General features: G+C 40.9%; 1 protein-coding gene across 2 annotated transcripts in view; it reads left to right on the forward strand.

Moving 5' to 3' along the window:
- The window catches only part of ext1c (exostoses (multiple) 1c), a 72,255-nt gene that overhangs the window by 8,231 nt on the left and 36,910 nt on the right, over positions 1–27,114 (forward strand). For both annotated transcript variants that reach the window (XM_029443861.1, XM_029443862.1), the window contains exon 2: positions 2,084–3,470. In XM_029443861.1, the coding sequence (XP_029299721.1) occupies positions 2,524–3,470 (947 nt within the window). In that variant the 5' untranslated portion in view covers positions 2,084–2,523. The remainder of the gene's footprint in view (positions 1–2,083; positions 3,471–27,114) is intronic.

Genomic DNA, 27,114 nt, shown 5'->3' on the forward strand with positions numbered 1-27,114 from the left:
ATCGGAGTGTTGGAGGACACCGAGGTGCGAATTCACAAAGAATGAATGACGGACGCTGACAGCTCCATCAACAGCGTATCATATGCAGCAGCTATCGTCCCCGTCTCAAAAGATATTGTGCTAATGATATTACAGCACAAACATGACCATACATTTTTGCAGCTGAGTGCAATTTCCCCTTTTTTTGCATCTGCAATTATCCATGTGGCAAAGTATAAATAAACTTGAGGCCAATGTGTCGGTTGTGAGGGGTGAGAGTCAGCCTGAACCAGAGGTCTTGTTAGGACCGGCCACTTCCATCAAAACCTCCCGAAGCACAATTAAGGGAGAGGAAAGGAAAAATGTAAGCCTAGGATTTAGGAGAGGGAAAATGAAGAAACAATTTGTTTATTTGTTTAGGTTATATAACTACATATATGTTTTTTTCTCGTTTATTTATTCATGTATTTTCAAAAATGCCATGTAGGGGAGCTATATTCATTTATTTTTTATGATACAACTGTTATGTATCCTGTCACTGCATCCAAAAATAAGCACCCATTTTAAATGCACTTCAGTTACCACCAACTCTGTGAAGATGCTAATAATTTTGCTGTAACTATGTATGGATATTAGCGCAAGAGCACCGAGACGCTATTTGCTTGGCGGCGCAAATAGTGGTGCTTTCAGAAATAAAGTTTATTTTTGTCTTATTTGAAAAGAGGTTTTGCGGCCCAAAAAGCTGTGCAATCATTTAGTGGATTTGGCCCTTAGAATGATGAATTTCAACAGATCACTGCAAATTAAACATACATGTTTTACCACAAGAAAATTAAAAAAAGTTACAGCCTTGTTAAGTAAATGTATGTAGGGCTGCAAGCTTTACTTTATTGACTTAATCTGTGATCTTTACAGATCTTGTTGAAAACCAGTTATCGTAGATTAACAGACGTCATGCTAAAAACAAGACTGTTTTACTTCATTTCTCCAAAGCTGAGGATTTCACTACACATCCTACAGTATATATACACTACAATCATGAGTAAAAGCCGTTCAATTCACACGTAAATCCTCATTTCCTTTCCCCTTCTTCAGAGGGTGCATTGTTTACCCACATCACCAGTGTGCTGTTTGTTTTATTACAAGCAGAGAAGGCAGGCGTCACTTCTGCTTGGCTACAGAAGAGGCAGCCACGGGGAATGTGAATGAGAGGTAGAGAGAGAGAGAGAGAGCGGCCAGGTGAGACCTGAAAGCTGCCTTTGTGTGACAGCTGGCAGTACGAACACTGCCCTTCACTGTGAGGCGTTCTCCAAACACACACACACACACCAGTATACTGTACATGTTGGGGAGTTATGGGGGGATGTTTGGCAAAGAATACGAGGCTGAAAGACCGTTACAAGTTTGCAGATGTAACACAGAAAGCCTTCACTCGTTCTCTCCAAGGTGAACGGACGTTTCAGAGCCATAAAGTTGCTCTGTTTTCCTTCTGCGTTTTTCAAATCGCCATTACAGATGCTGAACACTCTCTTATTTTCTCCTTCACTTCACCTCAACTGTATCTCAGTTCAACTGGAGCTTGAAGAGCATGATAATATCTAGTCCCGTCTAAGACTGCTCCAGAAGTCAGCACATATGAGCCTGTAAATATCCATCTTTTTCACAGGAATGTTGGAGGCCAAAGAGGGACAGAGATAGGGGGAAAGTGGACTTCATGAAGATATGGGTTTTGATGTGTTGTTAATCAGGGAAGGATGCCTTTTTAAAAGTACATTTGAGTTGTACTTTTTTCTTTATGAGCTCGAACGGTGGATTTTTACATTTTAAAATCCTCTGCTGCCTGTGAAACATTACCCAGCTGTGCTACTTTATTGCTATTTGATTACATGTGTGTATTAAATGTGGGTTGTAGATTACATATGTCTGTCTAAAATGAAAAACAAATAAAAGCTCATACCCACTGGACAATATAAAAGTGTAAGTTATGGCATCACTTGTGACTGCAGTTTCACAACTTATCCCAGACGATGTTTTCGTGTTGGTTGAGGAGCAGGAACTCTCTCTGTGTACTGATATGTATTCTTGTTTTTTTAATTCTCCCCAGGCGGGGCCCTGCAGAAAGTGCCAGGCACAATGAGGCAGCAAGCTTGGCCTGAGAGAGCAGAGAAATCACCCTTCATCACTCTCAACCCGGCTGGGCAGCGTAGGAAATGCACACTGAAGCAGCAGCGCGTGCCATAGCAGACGCAGGCTAATTCACACATCTGAGGGTACAGTGGAGAGCAAATGGGGAAGGCAGAAAGAGACTGAGAGAGGGGAGTCAGAAAGTCAGTTTGCATCATCCTAAATGGCAAAGTGGACTGGGCCACCCTCAGAGGCAGTGATGTCCTTGTTAACACATTGTCCTTCATTACAACCTCCCTGTTAGAAAATCACAAGTCAGTCCCCCGCCCCTGTGAGGCTACAGAGCTGAGGGGCAGAGGAGAGGAAAACTAGAGGACGAGAGAGAGACAGAGCAGAAAAAAGAGACTGTGACAGGCCCCCATGCAGGCCCGTAAGAAGTATGTTCTGCTGGGCTTGTGTGCATGCTGCTGGCTGGTCCTCTTTTACTGGGGTGGAGGAGTCCAGCTACGTCTGCTCCGGCTGCTGACACGCCAGCGGGGTGAAGTGGTGCGACCCTGGCCCAACTGGACTGACAGGGCCTTCCTGCCCCGTTTCGCCCACCTGGATGAGCTCCAGACTGACCCCGGGACGGCTGAGTCGCCCCGACAGCGGCGTCAGGCATGGTCCGCCATTTATAAGGACAGTCGCTGCCGCATGGACACCTGTTTTGACTTCTCGCGGTGTCGCCGTAGAGGAAGGGAAGGGTTCAGGGTGTATATATATCCATCAGAGAAAACTGATCGGGTGTCGGAAAGCTACAGGAAGATCCTGACGTCCATAGGTGAGTCCCGGTACTTCACATCAGACCCCCGTGAAGCATGCCTCTTCGTGCTCGGGATAGACACCTTAGATCGGGACCTGCTGTCAGGACAGTTTGTGCCCAATGTGGATGAACGTATCCGGGGTTACCCGCTGTGGAACGACGGGCGGAACCACCTGATCTTCAACCTGTACTCAGGCACCTGGCCTAACTACACAGAGGACCTGGGCTTCAACATCGGCCAGGCCATCTTAGCCAAAGCCAGCCTCAACACAGAACATTTCAGGCCAGGTTTTGACGTCTCTATCCCGCTGTTCTCAAAGGATCACCCGCAGAAAGGTGGAGAGCGGGGCTGGCTGGTGAGGAACACCATACCGCCACGAAGGAAGTACCTGCTGATGTTCAAGGGAAAGCGTTATCTGACGGGCATCGGCTCAGACACCAGAAACGCACTTCATCACATCCACAATGGAAAGGACATTGTGTCGTTGACGACGTGCCGCCACGGGAAGGACTGGGAGAAACACAAAGACGCCCGCTGTGACCATGACAACCTGGAATACGAGAGGTAAGACAGGGGTCACTTGGCCAATGGGGAGGGCAGTAATGAGAAGCAAGGTGTGAGTGCGTGTGGCAGTTTTTATAGACGGGGATTAATAGGAGAGTGCGTCAAGTGTTATTTCTTTTTATGGGAAATTCACAGTGGTGTAGTTCCTTTTGACTTTGTATTTGAACTTAACATGCTGTTTTATTAGTCTTTTAGATGTCACACATTTTCTACAAGCAGTGTCAGCAGTAGATTTAGTTTCCCACTGGTTATTTTTGTCTTATTCTTGCAACACAGGTTTTGGTTGATGATGTTTGGCACTTTCAAGATCAAAGATTTTGGACACAGATTCAAGTCCCTGGACATTTAGATTCAGGTCACTATTTACAGTTTTGTTTTCATTACTACTAGCTCAAAGTACAGTTTAACAGTGGTTGTAATGTGATCAGCTTGTAATAACTGACCTTGAGCTCCTCTATTGTTGTAATAGTATTAAGTATAAAACATTTTTACAGGATGATAGTTGAACAAATAAGAGTAATGTGAAAAAACATGTGCACACAGTCATTTCTATTTTGTGTTTGGGTGTGTACTACGATAAGACACATACATAAACAGTTTCAGCTAATTAATTACAACTGGAACTACACTGCATAAATAGCCAAAGTAAAGGTCACCACAAAGAATGGCTTTGTGAAATCTCTGATTACCTCAGAGAATAAACCGCTGCCGGTTGTAATGTGTGAATAATTATTCTTTTCAAAATCAGTCCCTTTTTTCTAAAGGTTTTCTGCTCTTGTTGTTGCATGGAGAGATAGTCTTATCATTTCCACTTTGGTTTTAAATGAGTTTACTGATTAGATGGGGGGGGGTGAAGTGGATAAAAAACATTGGAAGATGGGAGTCCAACATCTGCAATACTTATAGTAATGATTTATTATTTAAACCAACTAATTTAAGCATATGATCTTTGCCGGGGTTTGAAAACTGTTTGTACAAAGGCATATATATTTCCACTTCAGCCCTACAGGCTTTTTTATAGAGTGGTTTTCAAGTATGTTAGTGCCATTGTTGAGTTAATAATGAAAAGCTTTAGGAAACACACCCATCTGCCTAATACATGTTGCAGTAGCAGCTTGGTAAACATGTCTCATCCTCTGAGTACTTTTCTCCTACTGGCTTATTGGAGCTCAGACAGTGATTTAAAAACAGATGGAAATGGATACATGAACTCAAATCACACAATAGAAACAATTTGACTGTCATTCATATTCTCTAGAAATTAATATAAGAAGTAAAATATCTCTAAAATATTTTTTATCTAACTGCAATAGTAAGTGATTTTTTTTGTGAGGTGAGGTGGAGGAGGATGAAGAAGAAGTTTAGTTTCATGCAAAATCATCATCTTCTGTTCTATACAATAGTATTGAATAGTTGATATAGCTGAGATATACCGCCCTTTAACGCAGCCCCTCTGTACTTGCTTAACTTTCACTTTGCAATAAAAGTCTCTGAAGCTGAAGTGCTGACAGAGCTCCTCATTATAAAGTCTGTGCCTGTCCAGTCATACACAGTTACCAAGGATAACCATGGTGCAGAACATTCAGAGACGGGAGAAGATGGATTTCAGTGAAACAAAGTCAGCTGTGTTCAAAATCGCATATTAACGTACTACATATTAACGTACTGCCTATTTACATACTGCATATTTACATACTGCATATTTACATACTGCATATTAACGTACTGCCTATTTACATACTGCATATTTACATACTGCATATTTACGTACTGCATATTTACGTACTGCATATTTACGTACTGCATACTAACGTACTGCATACTAACGTACTGCATACTAACTAAGAAGACTGCATATTAACAGACTGCATAGGCTACTAACGTACTGCATACTACATACTCAATCAATACATAGTATGTACTGGATACTCCCTACTAAATTAACATTTAACTATGCCATTACCCGCTGTCTGTTCACAAGAAATACATCTTCCCTTCAATACATGACTGTATCGATCACGATGTCGCCCGGACAAGGTACTCTGAATAAAATGTTTTTGACAAATGTAAATCTTCCTCTCAACTTAAACATTTTCAGTATTATTTTAAGGCAAATATTAATATTGTTAAATATATTTGTGTTAAATATGTTTTCTTTACATGTAGGCTAAGCTTCTGAGCTTTTTCTGTTAACACTCTCAATCATTTGTAATAATTTTATCCAACGGTTAGTTATTTAAAATGTCTCGCAGTACGCCATTGAATAGTCTGAAGAGCCGCAACGCATTTTGGGGCAGTTGAGTAAATCCAGTAAGCTCACACCTCATAGGCTACTCAGAAATTCTTGCAAATCTAATTGGCCTATACATTCGGGCATTTTTCGCCCTTGTGAATAAGGTGGTGCGGAAAGCTCGGTGACGTAGTGACTTTTTAAAGGTCTAGTTATTGAACTTGTCTAACCGCTAACATGCTGGACAGCTGAGAACATGCTAGCGCTAGTCAGTCACAAAAACTCTGAGAGCTTGCTAGTTAGTAACTGTGGCTTAGCAAGCTAGTTAGCTTGGATGCTAAGGGAACAATAAGTTCACAAATACATATTTGTATCATCATAATTGTCTACAAACCTCTAAAAACAGTTATGTGGTGTAGTTTACACTCCAAGAGCAGAATTACAGAATTGACTTTTCCCCTGCAAGCTAACTAAAACGTAACTATCTTAATTTAAGTTGTGTGAGCACTCAGCAGTAGGGCTGCAGCTCAGCATTATTTACAATTAATTTGCTGATCATTTTCAAAAGCTAGAAATGTTAAGTTAAATTAAGCAAACTTAATTAAAATGACAATGCAATAAAAGAAGAGTAGTTCCTTTTCAATGAATTCCTGTTTAAGGTATTGCAGTGTGTGTTTTTTAACTGCATCTGCATCACTAAATAGCTCCTCTGTTGGACGGACATAACTTTTCTGGCATGAGAGAATCAAACTGCTATTTAACCCCATTTTAATCTCAGGCACTGAGAGGTGGAAGTTGTTTTCATGTGCTATGAAATGAATGCTCAAAGCAAGTATTTATACAATAGGACTTTTCAAATATCGTTTACACCGGAAAAAGCAGTTAGGGGATGGTTCTGATCCAAGCACACTCCTTGCTCCTGTGGCCTATAACTAGCTACCTTAGGCATGTTTACATTGGGCTAGGCAGCAAAGGGATGGAGCTGCTCAACACTGCATGAATGAGTTCATTTATTCCACACAGCCCACTACTCAGATACCCGGGTGGGCAGGGTGTGTGTTGGGGGGGGGGGGGGGGGGGGGTGTAATGGGAGGTCCCATGTGGTGTTCTGCGGTAAATTTGGATACGACAACGGCTCTGAGGGTGTAAGGGTGTGAATGGGGGAGGCAATGTGAGAGACAGCTGCCGTTTGTAAGAAAAAAAACCCCAAAAAAACGAGATGATTTTTTTCCCTTCACTCCCCTTTTGTATGAAGTCTCTTTCTCTGGAAACGGGAGGCTTTTAGCCTCAGAGGGAGAGGTGTGAATCAGGGATGTGGGGTGAAAGGAGGGAGGGAAGGTGAGGGACAGTCCATCTCTCTTTTTGCATCCTTTGAATCTCCCTTTGGGGAGAGAAGAAGGGGATTTCAGCTCTCCCAACAGTGAAAACCATGTTGAGACACACCCTCGCCTCTCCATCTGTCTGCTGGCAAATTCTCCCTGTATCTTTCCTTCAATCTTTCTATCCGTTTCTTTCACTCTTCTCTCTTCTATTTCTGCCAAAAATCCTCCACCTGAAAACCCAGTATGCTAATAATAACAGACCATGTTACCAAGTGAGCATGTGTCTTTGTGTGTTTGGCTGTCACTGCTATATATGCATGATATTGTGTCTGTGTGTGAGAGACTGTGCCATGTTCAATGAGGCTCTTAGAAGGTGGCACCAGGTTAATGAGCGCATGCATCTGGTACACCAGCAGATTAGCCCTCGGCGACCTGAACAAGACAACAACCAACGGACAAAGGGCACAAGGAGGAAGAGGAGGAAGTAGGAGGGAGGGGGACTCTGACGAACGATCAATAGACCGTCATGACAGAATTGTTCCGCTCGAGTAAAAACCTTAACATCCCACCACCCCCCTTCTTAGACACATGAGAAATGAATTGGACTGTAAAATAACTGCTCCCAAGGATAACACAAATATTTTTTATTGTTTTGGGTTTTTTTTTATAATATAATTGCATAATTAGATTTTAAGATTTAAGCTTAGGGTCACTGCAAACATGCTCTTCTATACCCCTTTGCAGGAGACACTTTAAAGCATTGTCTGAAAAAAATCACCCTAAAACTAATAATTATTTTCATTATCAATGAATCTGTTGAACATTTCTCCAATAAATCAATTCATCGTTAAGTCCAAAACCCTAAGTTACAATGACATCGAACAGAGGAAAGCAGCAAATCCTCAAATTGGAGAAGCGAGAACTGATAAATGAGTTAAATAATTAATCAATGATCTAAATAGTTTTTGAATGATTTTCTGGAGAATGACTAAACGTGTCAACACTTATTAATTTTAACGAGGACACTGAGTTAATGCATTATGAGTGTCAAAGCAGAGGCTCCGGCAAGAAAAATGCTAGCTAACAAGTTTAACCTGTCACAACCTTTGCTGAAATACAATGCAACGTCATCCAGCATCTTCTGGCCAATCAAATATTAGAACGCGCACAATCCTAATTGATTACTTTGAACTAAAAGATAGTTAAGTCCCGCTGTTTACCTGTTATTATCACAATGATGAATTAAATACTTTCCAGAGTTGTACAATCCTATTTACATTTGATTATATTATGATGCAATTTATTAAATTATTATTATAATCCCCTGTGCAGTGTTTTAGTGTTAAGCCTTCAAACTCATCAACATACTACTCAAACTAGCTTTCCTGGATTGTATTTCATTGTCGGCCAGCAAGACAATGATCTACTAACCACACACCATTGATCTTCATATGACCGAGACAGCTGTCAGAGACTTTAATCTGCCGTTGTAGTCGTTTCCACTTCACTGCTGCTGCACAATTACAGAGTTGGTTTACTCAAATCACCAAGAAAACACATTTTCTTTCTTACCTTTTGTTAGTATCTAGTCCGTCACTTGAAGATACTATTGGTTTTATTTGCCCAGGTTTTGAAATATTTCATACCTGCTATTTCTGCCTCTTCTTCAATGCAGTAGAAGACAATGGGATGTCTTTGTGTTCCTTACAGAATCGAAAACTTAAAAAAAAAGAAATCAGCAGCAACATCTCTTTCTAGAAACATCCCAGTTACTGTATGAACTCCAGACCATGCTATGAGCAGGTTTCCTAGTGCATATTCATTTTGGTTGAAGAACATGAAATCTGTTCTCAATGAAGTCTCTGGATTATCCTGAATCATCCCTCACAAAGACTCTTATTCACCAAAAGAAAATAGTTTGTCAACCGGTGTTCAGCCCTTGTTGGTAGGAAGACACACATTTACCCATTTAGAGTGACTACTGGTGCAGGTTCAAACTGCATTACTGTGCCAGTCAGTACCAAAGACAGACGTGTAAAGCTGCCCTTCTATGTTTTTTTTTTGCTGGACTGCTGAATAGCTACACACTCTTTTGACTTTATGAAAACAATTATAACACCTCCATGGTTGTTCGCAGAATAGTTTATAAGAACGGATTAAGTTTAAATACCTTTGTCCCTGCCATTTCTATTAACACAATTGTACTCTTTTAAAGTATGGAATGATTGGTAAATGGCACCCAAAAAATCCCATTAAAATGCGCCATAGGGAAAAGGAAATTTGAATAGGAACAGAAGGTGCCTGGAAATACTTTTGGTCTATTGAATTTGGTGTGTGTGTGTGTGTGTGTGTGTGTGTGTGTGTGTGTGTGACATGGGTTATGGATGATAGGAGAGAAAACAGAACGAAGTAGCAAGGAGACTAGTTGGAGGTTGGATATAGTGGTACCCAAGGCAGCAAGGAAGAAAAGGAGAATGTCATGTGATAAAGATTACAAAAAATGGGGGAAAAGAGCGAAGGATACCGCAGGCAACTTAAAGAAAAAGCGAGAATGAAACGGGGCAGGAGGGGGGGGGGGGGGGGGTGACAAAGTGAGAGAGAAAGACAGAGCAGACAGAAAAAGGGAATTGGAAGAGAGGGGATACTTGAAGCAAGGGAGAAGCTGTGCTGCAGCCTAATGGCCTAGTTTCCCTCACTTTAGAGAATTCTCTAAGTAAGGGAAGAGAAGCGTGCATTGTACAGTGAATGTAAATGAGCAAGAGTGTGAAAAACAGAGAGGGGAGGAAGAAAGAGAGGGATACTTAGGAGATACAAAAGGTACCAAAGAAATCGCAAAGTTCTCAGGTTCCTTTCGCACCAACTAAGAAACTAAAGTGTGTGTGTGTGTGTGTGTGTGTGTGTGTGTGTGTGTGTGTGTGTGTGTGTGTGTGTGTGTGTTTGAGAAGGGGAACCGTTGTTGAACAGAGATGGACAGGATGGGAGGGAGGGATAGAAGTGACGGGGAGGACGTGTAATGGCAAAACGCTGTACCTCTCTGTTCGTCTTAAATGGGCTCGGTCTCGGTGTATAAGGGTTGGTGTAGGAAACCGATGTGTCATTATTCATGACCCTCCTTGAAGGAATTCAAGGTTGCTGAAAGAGAAAGAGTGAGCAATCAGACTTTAAAACCTGGGTAACAATTCAGGATGAATGCAGCATACTAATCAGACAAAACACAACTGCGGGACTGCAAGGGAGAGCGATTTAATAATATATTGGCGAGGGTAAAAGTTAGAAGGAAATGCTTTAGAAATGCTCTCATGCATATGTAACTTAAACAAGAAATTTGCAGACTTTGTGCTGTCATGTGCACGTAAAAACTGTATAATAATTCAGATTTCAATGCGGTGCGTTAAAACTGACTCCGCATTGGACAGGAAAAATGGTGCCATTGTTATTGTCTGTCAGGCATTAGAAAAAGGCCCTCCTATTGCTGTGTAGCTACTACTGCCGCACATGTAACATTTGAATTAGTATGAGAGAGTGTGCATACGCAAATGTGTGCATGTGTCTTGGTCTGTAAAAGCTATACGAGAGCGTGTGCAATTTGAGATTTTGGCTAGCCAAATAAGAAACTCTGCAGCCCACAGTAATTAGGGCCTGTGAAATTGTACCTCTGAAGATGCTGTGTGTGTGCGCGTGTGTGTGTGTATGTGGTTTGTGTGACCCGTCTTTGCTGTCTCTGTTTAGAATACTTGGAAATAAGAGGCAGTCTTCTGATTTTCTGGCACTATCTGTACACTGCTTCCTCCGTTCTTTTTCCTCCTCTCCAGCTCGTATCTTTGTACTGTAATCCCACACATCAGTATTTCTCTCTTCCCCTGTGCTTTTGTGAAGTCTGGTCAAATATATTTATAAAGGTACAGAGTGCTCCAACTGTGCAGCAAAGGTTGAACCGTGGGGCATGAAATTCCTCACTGTCCAGTGATGCCGATTGATCTTGTTTTTCTTTAAAGCTGCTATAATCAAAAAAATGTATATTAGCAATGGATCAAATGGCAGCGTGTAATGTGAAAGGGGTCGCTCACAGGGATGAATCCACAGACAATTTTTCACCCTGCTCTGCAGTTTCTCTAAGCTCCATGAACCTGTAAATTAAATTAAATTTGTTTTTACAATTTCACGTTGCCAAGCCATTTATGTTTATTTCTGCGAGATATCATAACATACACTACTACCTGACTTCCTTGAATTCTGGTGTACCAATGAGACTTGGGCCAAGGCATTGTTTGTCTTTCCAGCGTTTTTCATTATTGTTTTAGTCGCAACTTTGTGAGAGATTTGATTTCAAATCTAAAAGTCATGTTTGCAAGGTCTTAACTTTAACTGATGAGAATGATTTATTTGGCTGGCTGTAACCTTAACCTACTTATACTGCTAGCAAATGAAGGAGTACTCAGTGTTAGTGGAGGTTTTTACGTTCTCTTAGAGTCCTCCGCTGCAGCTCCCCAGACTGCCACAGCTTTCATTCCTTAGTCTTGGGAAATATTGTTTTCTTGGTCAAACACAAACCAGTTGCAACTCGCTTGTCATTTCTCATTACATGGTTTGCGGTCAAATCTTCATCCCCTCATTGTTCTCGCAACTGCTGTTTGCTGTTCGAAAACTTGAGTCACATTTGTATCCTCCCACTTCCTATATTCTGCTATTTCACTTAGTTTCTCATCAGTCTCGTTCATCTATTGTTCAAAATGTATAATGTATCTGTCTAGTCTGAGGGCGTTTAATATGACAGAAGCTTGTTTACAAGTCACAGGAGCCACACCACTCCATGCAAATGTCTCAACGGCTTTGTGTTGTACAGGCTCAGGACAACTTTGTACAGAAACTAGATCAGAAAATATCAGTTAGACATATCTGCCACATAATCCCTACATTAAAAGCAACCGCAAATCCTCTTGTATGTGATAGATTTAATGTGACATGGGCGCACCCTTACATGTGCATTTTTTTTGCAGCTTCCAATATTTATTATTTCTCTAACTCGCATGTATCCTCTGCACAACCCCGTAACTTTTCTCCCAACATCTCGTCTTCCTCCTCCTCACTTTTTTTGTTTCACACTTTACAGAGTCCTCCTACAGTTGAGTGCAAGCCTCCTACCATATTTCTGAGCTCTGGTATCCATAATTTATCAACAGAACCCTGCTTCTCCGTGAAGGCCAACTTTTTTTGACAGCCCAGCTTTGTCTATAGTGTTACAAACTATTGTCTCACACGCCATTGTATTGGCTGCATGCACATGGATGCACATATGCAAGCTCACAGGGATTTACTGCTCCTTCTTTGCTCTCACCTGTTAAGCTACGGATTTCTGCCCTGACACCATGTTTCCCCTCCCCCCCCCACCGCTCAGCCTTCATGCATGTTTTGATGAGCCGGACAGCATGCGGAAGGGTAAGAGAGGAGAGATCTTACAGTAGATGAGCCTCAGAGTGTCAAAGCAGGTTTCATCTAATCCACTCTGTAAGAAGTGACAAATCAGGAGTTCTGGCTACCGGCTTTGCTCAAGCATGTTGTCCTCTATAATCCCATTCAGTCCCACACTGTGTAGTAATGGATTGATGTCTTAACTATAACATTGTAACAATTTTAAAAAGTCACCTTTTATAGAGGGTTTGTTAGTGTTACATGAATCATTTTCTAAAGCTTTATAGATTAGTTATTAACACAACTTTTACGTTTAGAGATTCCAAAATCCATTTGACCAATTCAACCCATTACCCTTTCGAAAAGGGCCGCACAGGATCTGGACAAAATATATATAAATATATACCTTTTTAGTCATTAAACAAACACTTATAACTTAATTTTTATCAAATACTGTTGAACAGATAAACACAGGCCAAAAGGATTTTGTCGATGTTGTTGGCAATCCATTAATAGATGCCTAGACAATAATAGTTTTACATTTCAGGAAATAACAGACACCCACTGTAAAACAGCAGATTGTCATTTTTACATTTGTTTTTTTGTAAAAAAAATAAACAAAACAAAGTATTACATAATTATTAGTGAGCTTTAAAGGTGCTGGTAAGTGGATTTTGTTCCCCCTGTTTGCAGTCTTTATGCTAAGCTAAGCTAACCTGCTGCTGACAGTCTGTAAAGCTCAGTTACAAGAAAGGTATTAATCTTCTCATCTAACTCTCTGACAGAAAGCAAATTAGCATAGTTCCCAAAATTATTCTCATCAATTGCTCGTAACTGACCTATAAAGCATTAATTAATGATTTATTCACCATAAACAAAGCCATTAGTTGCAATTTATAAATATAAAGGGTACCTTATTAGAAAGAAGTAGCCTTAACAATAATGCTATCTTTTATGCTAAAACCAACCATTGATATTTCTAAACTAATGCTTACATGCCAGTTTGTAAGTATGCATTAACAACTGTAATGCATGATGTTCAATTTTGATTCGTCAGTAGAGGCCGGTCTTCATTTTTGAAATCTTTCCAAACCTAAAAAGTCATATAGTGCAGCTAATACAGTCCAGCTGCTTCAAAGGAGATCACCTTTCCTGTAATATCCTCTGTCTGTTGGTTGACCTCGCTGTGTTCATTTATTACAGACACATTTAAAAACAGTGATGACTTAAAAGTACTTCTTTTTATCAACTGATAGTCTCGAGGAATTTGGAGGCAATGGCAGCTCACAGGTCACAGAGGTTCAAACCACCACTTGTCAGGCATAACCTCAATTTATTTGAAATTCTTTTAAGATCTGTTTAATCCAGCGAGACGATATAAGTGGTGCAGTGCAGTTACAGTAGGGGCTCTGTGTCTAGCTGATAATGTAGGAGATTTGGCTCAAAGTTATGACTGTAGTTATGGCAGTATGTGTGCGTATTAGCCTTTTTCACAAGGAATAGTGCCGAGTGGAAGGCTAACCAAAGCCAAATGTAAAGACAAGGCCTTTATGATACTTGGAGATTGTGACATATTTTCACTATTTTTCATTTTTTGGGATCAAATTAAATACAGAAATCATATTGACATTGCGATATAACCTTTGTGTTCTGAGTTTTCTGCAGAATTGGAGAAGTTGCGATGGGTTAAATCTTGGGAAGATACAAATTCTGAAAGCATGTCTGCAACGTGACCCAGCCTGATGCTCTGAAATTGTAATAGTTCCCAGTTTGTTAGTGTCTGGGTTCTGTTCTGTTCTTTCCAGATTTACCTGGTTTGTGAAGATTTGCAGAACATTTCAGTCAACTTTTAATCGACAACCTAAAACCCAACTTCATGCACCGATTGGCCAGGTGTGCGGCTGTAAACGTCTCTCTCAAGCTCTCTTCTCTGTATTCTTTACACCATTACTTCAGTCTCAGCTAAGATTTCAGCCCTGCGCAGTAATTTACAAGTGATGTTAAAATATTATTAAATATATAAGTAACATTTGGTTCATCATTTACAGACCTCACACTCTGTCTGCCTGTTTGTGTGTCTGAGGTTTGGATAAGGTTTCACTGTACTATTTGCTGACTGCACTGCTTGTAAATAACACAAGTGTCTTAGGGGCAAAGCCAGATCCTATCGTGCTTTGTTTTCTCTTTTAAAACTATGGTATATATATCGAGTAGGCGGCCCCAGTCTGTCAGGTGCCTATCAGTTTTCTTAAGCAAGACCGTTTGGCCCCGGGGCTTACTCACTCGTATGGATGTCCTCTTAATGGGTCCCCATTCAGCGCCCTAATGGGCCCTTTATGAACCCCGGCTAACACCACAGCGATCATAGCAGGAAAAGCCTCTGGCGACCTTGCTCGCTTTTGTCCAGGCCAACTGGAGCGTAAAAGCTTTGACAATGACAATGCAGTTGGGAGAGAGAAAGAGGGAGACGCGGGGGGAGACATTTCTCATACCTTATGCAGTTAAGGAGCTGAACCTCCGCTCAGTGGCCTGGATTTCACTTGTTTACTGGTTTTTGATAGCATATAGTTGACCTTTGACCTCACTACATGCTATCAGAGTCTTTGGTTTAGAGATTATGGAGCTGAGGAAGATGAGAGATTAGTAATATCTCTGTGCCTTTCTTGGGATAATACATTTAGGGGAAAGTTGAAGGCACTATTGTTAATGGATAATTCACGTTTTTTTTTTTTTTTTAAATGCTCAATCTTATCAAAAAGTAAAATATGCAGAAACTGCTAGGGTTTTAGAAGTTCAAACCATTAAAGTGGAGAAGAAGACAGCAGCCAAATCATTAGTTACAGACACCCAGCACTCAGATAAGATTTTGCCTCAATTAGGCTGTCCCAAACACATTCCCAAGATTTTTTCAAGCACTTCCTCACAGGACCCCCAAATTGCCTGAAATATATAGTGTAAAATTAGGTCAAAAAATATTTTGTAGTAAGTTTGCAATAAGATGAAAAGGCTTTTTAATAACAGCTTCTCTTTGCCTCTCTCTTTGATGTAGAGAGAAGTGCTCCGATTGGCCGGTCTTGAGATGAATGACTGATACATATTGATAATCCCCACCACTGGAGGGTTCAAAGGACTCACTAATATATGCTGAACTATCAGCATTAGAATGATCTATGTACCCTGGTTTTTAATTACGCAGTGAGGTATTGGGGTTAAACTGGGATTTAGATGAGAGCGCGTCTCTAGTATTTTTAATGCAAACTTATTTCATAACCCTCCTTGTATATTGTTTCATTGTTTCTCTCACTAATCTTCCTTTATTGCACTTTTGTAGCACTGCTTTTTTAACGAGTGTGTGTGTGTGTGTTTTCTCATATGTGAAGCATGCATCTATATTTCTATTAGGGATGACTTAATCAAGGGTTTTTGGGAAACACAAACATGTGTTTCTCTCAGAGTTCATGGTGTACATTTCCAGAATCTATTTGGGCTGACAGTACAGGCTGTCTTCTGCTTTCTCACCCACACTTGAGCAAATACTTCAGTTCCACTTCACAAGTTTTAATTAATATTAGTGTTGGATAAAAGATTGTTCAAAGATTCTGTTGGAACCTGCCCTGTCTTTCATGCCATTATCTGAAAAGTACTTATCCTACTTCTTATACTAGTACTAATGGAGTACACTGTGTACCTTTTTAAATGAATAAATGAGCAGTCTCAGAAAGGGCACCTGTTGTAGCAGCCTGTGCGTAAGTGGAGCCCACACTTTCTCTTAACCTCTTGAGTTGTGCAATGTCATGGAGGTTTTGAAATCAGACCTACTGTACTTCAGTTTTATACTTTTTAGCCAACACCTCTTTGTCCAATACTGTTCGTTGGAGAAAGGGTGGAGACCACTGCCTGAACTGTACAAAGTGTACGAATGATAAAATCCTAATGTCTCTTGTAGTTCTGCTTAAGTAGATGGTGGAGAAAGAAAAATACTTATCAGGAGCCTCACCTGATTTCTTGCTTCTTTTGAAATGTAATACACTCATCACGAGTTGGAAAGTGCGTGCGAGAGTGTGTTTGTGTGCGTCACTGTTGCCAAGCCCAGCAGGAGACAATACGATATGTGTGCCCCAGATAAGAGCTTTTATTCTGCTACCTGGCAAATGAAGAATGTGTAGAAGATCATGAATTACTCATGAGTTCTGGTGTCGAACTATTATTCTCTTATTTAATGATAGCCGTGCTGGGACCGCTCTGTACCTCTCGCCTGTCTCCCTTCTCATCACCTTTGATGAATGAGAAACAAGTCGAGAGGGAAAGAGGGAGAGAGTCAAAACTTCCCCTTAGTTGCTCTCAAAATGTATTTTGCGCTGTAGACTCTCTGAAAGTGCTCCATAGACACAAACCCCGACAAGCCACAGTCGCACTTCAGAGTGTATGATGTATGGCCTGCTACACTTTCTTGTCAGATGGCCTACTACGCTGAACACTCACCTACAGCACGGTACAAAACAGCTTTCCTCCAAATGGCACTGCACCGCATATACACACACTTTGTCAGGTCTGCGTGCCATGTGAAAAATGGGCTTTATGTTGCCTCTGCCTGCTCAACCTAAAAGTCTGTTCTCTAGATTAAAACCTCGGCACACTGAGCCCCTTCACACTACAGCAGGCCATGACTCATTCCAATCCACCGCTAATTTCAGTCCTCATTTCCTTTACATTTTACACACCATTAAGCATATTAAGTTCAATGACTGCCATTTCCCTGTTCCTTGCTCTTAATGGTAAAGCTGTCTGTGTGCATCTCCATCCCTCAGTGAGCAGGTGCGTCAGGGCAGGTTCGAGTAAATAACTGCATGGTCAAATAGTCTAAAATGTAATATCATTTCTAAAGATTCAAAATAAATTAAATGTGTCTCCAGCTGTGAAGTACAGTGGTGCTTTGAGCTAAATGCTAACATTAGCACGCTAACATGCTCAAAGTGACAATGCTAACACTATGATGTTTAGTTTAGTTTAGTTTAGTTTAGTTTAGTTTAGTACGTTAGCATGCTGACCTTTGCTAAGTAGCACTAAACAAAAAGTATAGTCATGGCTGATTGAAAAGTCATTAGTTTTGCAGATTGTCAAGCTAGGTGAAAAGTTAAGTTAAAGATCACCAAGATACAGGAGGCATTGAGTTGTTACGATGCATAGGACCTACCGTGTAGCCACAATGTCTGTAGTTCGATTTATTCCCCCCCCCCCCCCCTCTCTCTCTCTCTCTCTCTCTCTCTCTCTCTCTCTCTCTCTGCCTGCATTTCCTGTATTTCTGCGACCACTATAAAATAAAGGCTAAACCCCCCTTTACCCCCCCCCCCCCCACACACACACACACACACACACACACACACACACACAAAATCTTATTTCACATTACATTTAAAAACCTGCCGTCAACCTGCTGGTGGTGCTAAATGAAAAGTCAGGGTATCACCAAAGTCATTAGGAAACATCCTCTTAGAACCATGAATGTCAATACCAAAGTTTGTCCAAATCTATCCAATAAATGTTGAGATTTCTAAGTGTAAAAGATAAAAAAAAGATCACTAAAGTCACTTGGAATCAACTTCTTGGGGCCAGGAATGTCTGTTTAAAACATCATGGCAATCTATTTAGCTGAGAGATTCAATCTGGACCAAAGTGGTGGTCTGGCGGACCAACATTGCCATTCTTATAGCGATGCTGCTAAAAACTGAATGAAATTGATATATTGTGTATTCCTCCCTGCTGTACCTTACACTCTGCCAATTTTCTCGGAGTCATTCATCTTTAGCCTGGTGTATTTATTGCCTGCAGTGATATCTTTATACCATTACCACTATTAGCCTGCTCCTGGCATCTACTATAACAACCTCTAACTGTCCGGTAGTGGCATTCAGTCACGCCCAACCTTTCACCCAGTGCCAAGCACCAGATTACACGCATACACACCCCTAAAATGTCCCTACACACTCTTCCGCTATTTCCTTTGCTGCTGCTCTTTCTTTCACGTGATCGTTCTCTCAACACAAGATGCATGTAGTCTCACATGCCCCTGCTTATGTTTCTCGCTGTGTGCCTAGCCTGCGGTGCCCTGTGCTCTCAGCCCTGCTGTTGTGTTTCCAGCTGTCCCCTGGTTATCACTCTGTCTGTCTCTCTGTCCACTGGCTGCCAGTAACCAGAGCGTTCTGTCTCTGTCTCCATGTAGTGACCTTCCCTCTCTTACTGTAAGATGAGTATTCACATATGTTTTTCCTTCTTTTTGTTGTCTCGCCCCTCCACTCTCTATTTCTGTTTTATATCCTTAAGGAAAAGGGATTTACTATTTCTGTCTTTTTTACTTTTATTTTCTCGAATGTGTTTGCTCCACTGTTGTCTTTCATTCGCTCCCCTATCCCCTTGCCTTTGTGCTCATAAGGATGTAATGTGATCAGGTGCAGTGTGTGAACCATCTTGGTAATATTCACTTCAAAAAGTAGATTATGTCTGTGTCTTCTCCCTTTCTTTCTCTTTTCCTCCTGTATTGTCCTCCCTTCTCCTCAATCCTTTCATTGCTGGAGGAGTAACAGAGTCAAGTGGAGGAAGCAGTATTCAGATCCTTTACTTCTGTAAAAGTATCAAAACCACAAAGTCTCCTAAAACAAGTTAAAGTTCATCATTCAATCTATTGTATTTTATAATCCTATCATATTTTTTCTGATGTAAAAAATGTAATCTGTAAAGCAACTAGTAACTACAGCTGTCACACACATGTTGTAGAGTTTGAAGTACAATATTTCCCTCTTAAATGTAGTGGAGTAAAAGTGTAAAGTAGTATAAAAATGGAAAAACTTAAGTTAAGTACCTCGCAATTTTACATAAGTACAGTGTTTGATTAAATGTACTTTCATACCAACCCTGTTCACCTAGAACATACAAGTGTTATCCACTCTCCTCCTCTCATGATGCAAAGAGGATGGATTTAGGTAAAATACTGTATTGATCTCCCAATAACAATAAGAGGAGTAGAGAGAATGTAATTTAGACATGTCAGTGATTCCACTAACTCTAATATTTTGTATGTCCAGTGCATTACGGTCCCTTTACCCGCACCCACCCAGCCTTTGCTCGCTTACTATGCACATGCAAGCACTTACACACACTCTGTCACACTCCATCATGGCCTCTAATAGGGTATAGGCTGATGGAGCAGCCAGGCCTGCTCAGCAGACAGTGGAAGAGTGAATCTATATTCAGTCTCTGCACTTCCTACTCCTCCTCTGGAGCCTGATGAACTCAAGGGAATCCATGGAGCCAATAAACGTACTGTGATCTATTGAAGCACCCTCCCTAGAATGTAATCCACACTCCACGGGGCATGGACTGATTTCTGTGTAGAGTTTCTGTATGTGGTCATTTTTTATTTCTGCGTGTGGTGGTGAACAAGGTCCAGTGGTTTAATAGGGGTTTAGCGCATGTGTGCACACATTAGCAGTTATGTGCGTAACAAAGACCCGCTAAGTGAAAGTGTCAGACTCGGAGAGAGAAAAGGAGAACATGGATTAGGTGATGAGCCTCTGTTTTCTCGGTGTTGCGGCACTCAGTTTAGTACAGGGCGACTGCCGCAGATGAGCAAGAGGGAGTAACCACGTTAGTGTCCTATAAAATGCAACTTCCCATGAGAGGGCCCTCACTGCCACACCGCCTCTTAGGTTAATGCAATGATGATTAAACATGGGGGGTTTTATTGATCCCTGTAGATACGTTCTCTTTCTTCAGAGGTCAGGAAGAGCCACAGGAAGAGCTGGTAGAATCCAGTGTCTTACTTCAGCACGGTGACAGCAGTGGACATTTCTACTTTGTTCACAAATAAGTCCTTTATTTTGTCTTACATTTCTCTAAAACTGCATCCAGTAAGCTTTACAGATTGTGGTTTTGAAACTGCTTAACTATTATTACTTATATTGTTCTTAGCGTTATTTTCGCTTGTTTTATCAACAGCTGTATATGTGTTTAAGTTACACACAGGGCCTCCTTATTGTGGACCTAGATTAAGGAAGTAATGTGGAATGTAAAGGACTGGAAAATGCGAGACTTTCTTCTATAGCACAGACTGGTTTAGAAAGTGTTAAGGTCAATACATATACAGCTGATCAATAAATGAAAGAAAAATGTCCGGCCACAATAAGCCACCGGAACGGCTTCATAGATTCAGTCTCATGGACTCTACTGGAGGATCAATAGCGTTCTTCATAAACATATTCCCTTGTTTGGTGTCTTGATGATGGATGTGGGGACCGCTGTCTAACATGTCAATTCAAAATTCCCCATAGCTATTCAACTGGGTTGAGATATTTTTGACGTATTGATCTTAAATCAAGATCAGCTGGGCTCCTTTATTTGTATCATGCAGTACAACTGTATAAACACACTTGCATTCTTACTTTCCCACTTTTTTTTCCTCAATAATTTGGTTATGAGGTTTCACAGTAACTTTCCTTTATGTATTATTTCCTAGTTTCATTCCCCCTGTGGCTGTGAGGTGGCTGACAGTGAGTAGTGAGGGTCATTTTCACATTGATTGAAACTATAGCAAGACGACAATAAAATCCAATTTAGTGGATTATCTAGCTTTGGCTATTTTAATGTTTGTGATAAAAGGCAAAGGGCTTCATATTCTGAAATGATGAGAAGAAAAACTGCAATGGAAATGAGCATGCTTGGCACAAAGCTAAAGATAAGTTCTCTCTGTTGATTTCCAAACCATACTGGCCACACTTGTGTGCATTTCAAGATACTATACCAGCACTTTATTAAACTGTAGGCCAGTACAGTGGTGTGTAGCTCAGCCAAACGACAGCAATATCATCCTGAAAAGATTTTGTTCTCAGTTATGACACAAAATGTTCAGATTTTACTGGCAATTAGGCTGTGATTATGGAAAATTACATTTAATTTTGTGTGTGTGTGTAGGTGTGTGTGTGTGTGTGTGTGTGTGTGTGTGTGTGTGTGTGTGTGTGTGTGTGTGTGTGTGTGTGTGTGTATGTGTGGGCGCTCCTTGGCCGTGGGTGTACAAATGGTGCTAATAGCCACTGGTATCCTCTTTATTCATTGAGCCTATAATCAGTCCTTCGTTTGCATTAAAATGTTTTTTCTCCGTGATTATTGGCTGGGAACTTGCCATCCTGGTGCTGTGATCTCCCTATTTAATTGGAGATATAACTGGTGTGATTTGAAAGTAAAAGAGACAACCAGAGAGAGATGAAGCATGCTCAAGGCAGAAACAATTATTAGTTTGTTACTGTCTCTCTCTTTGTCTGTTCCCTCTCTTTTTCCATCTCCCCTTCTGTCTTACGGTAATGCTCCATTGATCTATGCTGGGAAAAGATATTGCTAATTCACTGAACCCTGCTTAGCCTCTGCTCTGCCTTGGGCTCATTGCACTAGTTCATCCCTAATGTTCCCTTTCTCTGTGAGCTTTCCCTCAGCTCTAACCAGCGTCCCAACTGGACGCGTTTAACCCCTTCAGCCTCCGAGTGCTGCAGGGCGGCTACCGGCTAATGGCGAGGCAGACTCATCTTTGTAGCAAGTGGTGCTAATGATGACAGCGCCAGAGTGCCAAGTGAACTGAGTTGGTAAAAGTGATGATTTGATGAGCGGCGCTCTCAGCAGTGTGCGTGCATTGTGAAGGTTGTGCAGCGAAAACTTCTGCTGCAATTTAACTTTCAGAAATGGTTAACTACAGACAAATTAAATTTAACGATGACTCCGAAGTTTGTTGCTTCTTTCCCTCCCCCGCCTCATTCTTTGGAGCTTTCATCCAGGGAACCATATAAATGTATACATATCAAATGAGGCCTGGGTTCAATCATGAAGATGCTCATTAAGTCATAGGTAGCTCTTGATTAGAATCCGTCAGCTGCGACAAAGCTGTGATTGATGCAGCAAATCATCAAATATGTACAGAAATCGAGAATCAGGGTTGTTATAGACATGCTAGTCTGACACCAACAACTCGCGGGCAAATGGAAAAACAGACAACTAGACAATAATTACAGGTAAGAGGAACAGTAACAACAACAAAAGCAATATACTGCATGGATAAAAGAAAGAATATAATGAATGTCCAGGGGGGGAAAGTCAAATATTAGTTTTCTGCTTTGTATGTGTATGTACTTTTCTGCAATGAGGTCTCTTTATCTATGTCTCTCTCACACACTCACACTCACGCACGCACACACACACACACACACACACACACACACACACACACACACACACACACACACACACACACACACACACACACACACACACACACACACACAGACTTTAGGTCACAATGCTCCCTCACCCTCTCAGATGTCTTGCTCCCTGACTGCAACATAAGGATGCTCATTTCTACCCTCATACATCATCTGAATACCAGGTGGGGCAACCTCTGAGCACAGTGGATGTAATTAAACTAAACCCATTAGAAGTGTGCCTGAGGTAACTTTGCCAAGGGTAGACAATTAAAAAAAAAAGAAGCTTACATCTAAATGCCTGTTTTCAGTAACGTATTGAAACGGACAGTTGTTTGTTTAAAAAGGAAGTGATTCTGTAGACCTCAAGGCCTACCATCTGTTTGGTTTGTATTGATATTTGTTTTAAAGATAAATGAAATTTTGCACGCAAAGTACTCGGGGTACAAACAAACAAAATTAGGAAATTATATCTTTTCTACCAGAATTATTCAATGCAAGACAAACAGTCTATCTCGTGTGCGTCATTGTAGAAAATCATGGCCTGAAATTGCATAATGTTTTGTCCAGATACCCTTGTGCTCTGTTAGACCATATATTTTATAAACTATTTTAAAGGGAGTCATTTGAGAAATAGATCAGCATTTTAGGCAAAGTTATATGTGCTTTCTTTCAAAGAGCTGTATGAGAAGGTTGATATCACTTCTATGTCTGTGTGCTAAATATGAAGCTAGCTAATTAGCTTAGCTTAGCACAAAGACAGGAAACAGGAAGAAACGGCTAGCTAACAAAACCCCCCTACCTACTTTGGATATTTACCCAAATGTCAAACTATATGACTGAAAGTAAAATGACAGAATATGTCATTGTTTTTACCGTACAACATAAGTACACCAAACAGAGCAATAGGAAAAATGACCTTGCTTTAATGAAACTTTCAATCGCCCGTGCTTTTGATGTGATTTCCATGACCTGTTTGATTCTATTGAAGGACTATTTACATGTCTTTCAAAGGCAGAAAGTTCTCTTTGATGGAGCTATCAAAGGGGAAAGCTGTAGTGTTTATGTGAAATGGTCCGTGTGGCTAGATGTCTGTCCCCTTCTAGAGAAATGCCCAGGTGTGTGTGGCGAGGTCGGAGTATTGTGTTTATGGTCCTACTGAGGCGTGACATTTTAAAAATGCTCCATGCAATTTTTCCTCTCTGTCTGTCTTTCGCCTCCTCTTTCATTCCGCGCTCTCAAGTTTCACATACTTTATTGTCCGCTCCTCTCATCCTCCTTTTTGCATCCTTCTGCACCTGAAAATGTAAATTTACATAGCTTCTAAATATGCATACAGCGCGCTAGGTGTCAATCACCATTTTGTTTCATTACTTGTTCCTTATCTAGCCTCTCCAGATGTGCGAGAGGGATGACAAACTGGAGAGTCAGGAAACATTTGTGCTGCTTTTGGCTACAGTCTGGTGTCTTCCAGTGAGCTCTCCCCAGAGGCTGCGATAGTTCTGCTCTTGTTTTCCAACCAAACGAAAACTCTGATTGGCTTGAGGGGGCTGTTCCCCGCATGCCAGTCAACTCGTCTGACTTAATTAACCACTAATCTCTCAGCTGTCAGCTTCTGAGGCGGGAGTTGGAGTGACTTCAATCTCCCGCTCTGCTTTGTACCTTTTCCCAAGAGCTTTAGGGTCCCTGTAGAGAGCAACCCAACCTAGCCCGCCCCTCTCAAACCAGACAACGCTGACATCAAATACCCAGCGTCATCCCGCTTCGACAGCCAGCAGACGTCAGCCACCCACAGGAAATTGAAAGCCAGGTTGGAGAGGGTGAAAAGGAACTATAATTTTTCGCTAACGTTAGAAAAAAAGAATGCAAGGCAAGTCACCCCTGCCAGGAGTGATTGGTTGATGGACAGCTGGAGAGGAATATAATGAATTTCTCTCTTATGTGATGATGGAGGGGAGGAGGAGGTGTATTGATGTCAGCATTTATTACAGAAGCAGGATAGTTAGTCTATACATCACCCAAAACCTGAATCCTTGACATTTCTGTTTTTCTACATCATGTGGCAGATGTTGCACTAAATAAATGCAACTAATGTGTTTTTTTTCCCCTAAAAGTTTCTTTCTTTTAGATTTTCCACTAACTAAACGATGAATTATGTTTTCTAACTAAATGAAGGCACATCACTGTGAATACATGTTGCCCTCAGACAAAAAACAATATCAGTCCAGATTATTTTCAATTGTTCTGCTATGTTTGCCTTCACTATGACGGCACACTTACATTATTTGGCCTCCGCATCAACTTTAACTTTCAACTTACATTTTATTGCCCCACAGGAGAAACTGGGATACTGTACATAAATCATACCAAGATACATATAGTAAGAAGAAATATGTAAAACAGTTGTTAAAAGCCACTACTCAAGCTGACATTAAACAATATCAAGTGACAGCATAACATCCAGCCATCATCATCTAACTCAGTGTTACTACAGTGTGTGAACTAATTATTCGCTCACATGGTCTGTTTCAAACTGGCGTCAGTGAGACGGACCACGGTCTGACGGTCGTCAGCAGTTGCACTGATTTGAGGAGGTCACATGAAGAGCAAAACATTCCCACAACTTGTATTTACTAAACACAGCAATGCCACGCTTTGTTTCCAGTCAAAACTTTATCTGCACGAGGTCATTTCATGCAATCGCTTCCTTTTTTAAAATTCCTCGGTCGACTTCTTTTTCTGTCCATTCCGACATTTCGACTTTGATCTTAGCATTCATATCAGTCCTCTAGCTTCAGGCAATTTACGAGCAATGCTCTGCATATTTGTTGAATATGCCCTTTTATGTATGATTGTACCTAACACCTGCACCTCTATGAGCCCATTAGGCAAGTTCAGTAGGAATGTTAACTCCAATATGTTGCTCTAATTAGATGCGATGTGTCTTTTTGAGTGTGCTCAGTAGGGAGTATTATAAGGACTTTTGTAATGCAAGGCCATACATGCTGCAGAAGTCTTGTTGTTTAATTACTGGATATAACTTCCCCTGAGCTCCCACAGCCGCTCTTTTATTTCCTCACTCTTTCATCCCCTCTTTCTCAGTCCTATCCTTAATATTCTCTCTCCCACTTGCGGCCTCCTTCTCTACTTTCTCTTTTTCTTCTTCTTTCAAACCCTATAGACTGTTCATCATTTCTCCTCTGCAGCTATTCCCTATCTCCTTCCCTCCTTTCATCTCCTCCTTCCTTCTGAATGAACTGTTATCTGAGATGGCCGCTGGCTCATCTGTGGCCCAATTAGGCATAAACAAACATTTGGACATCTCCCTCCTGAGCCCCTCCCCTGTTGCTCCATTCTTTTCCTTTCATTTTTCTCCTCGCACAAGGACAACGAGCGTTTCCTTCTCCATTATAATCTGTGTTCTCAGTGACCCTGACCATCTGAACGTGAGACAAAATGAGCAGTATAGAAATAAAATAGACAGTTGAAAGAGACCGAAATAAAGAGGTGTATCGAGGGAAAACGTGCAGTTTTTCATAGGAAAGTTATGGAGACGAAAAATAAAGTAGGAGACAGAGGGATTAAAGGGGAGAGAGAGATTCATCAGCAGAAACTCTCTCAGGAGGAGCAGATGGCAACTGATGCGTCATAAATTGTTTTATTTTCTTCCTTTTTGTATTTGTCTTGTGAGCTTCATATACTGCAGGTGAATAAGCCACTTTGTGTTGTCTTTGAGATACCTCTGGAAGTTCTGTGTGTATATTTGCATGTGTGTTCGTGCCTACCTGTGCTGGATATGAATCGGCATTCAAAACATTTGTGTGTTACTTCTACTGTTGATCATAGGCGAGATGAGGCGATCTCTTTGTGTTAGTCCCTATCTCAATACCTTCCAACTTCTCCAGCCAGGCTGTGGCACGTAACCCCAAGCCTATTCAGTTCTACCGAAGCAAAGATCCACAGCTGGGCACTGTAGTTTTTTTTTAGCAAACAGTGCATTTGTTTGGGACTATTTTCAGCTCCGGATTAATACACATTTGTGAATGTGGGATTAGAAGGCAAACAGTAGTAATATGTTTAGTAAAGAAAAACGTGATAAAAGACTATTGTGAAAAATAAGGCTGTGAAAAAAAGCAGAAATTCTAAATAAAAAGTAGGAATCAGCAAAAATGCAAAACGTACGTATATCGGTAATAATTACTCAAAAAATAAAACTAACCCATAACTACGGTGGCTGTACAACAATGGAGGTCGATGGCAAAGAGGACACATATATAATTAGGCTATAAATACCAGCCTTATCCTTAACCTCATATCTCTGTATGCATTACTCTTCATTAAAAATCACAGTTTAAAATCCAAGAAACAATATTTCTTTGTTACTTTGGTTAATTCAACTTAACTTTCTTAATTATAAAGTTAACAGTGAGGGACTCTCTAAGGACTAT

The sequence above is a fragment of the Cottoperca gobio genome, chromosome 11 (genome assembly GCF_900634415.1).
Source record: "Cottoperca gobio chromosome 11, fCotGob3.1, whole genome shotgun sequence".
NCBI lineage: Eukaryota > Metazoa > Chordata > Actinopteri > Perciformes > Bovichtidae > Cottoperca > Cottoperca gobio.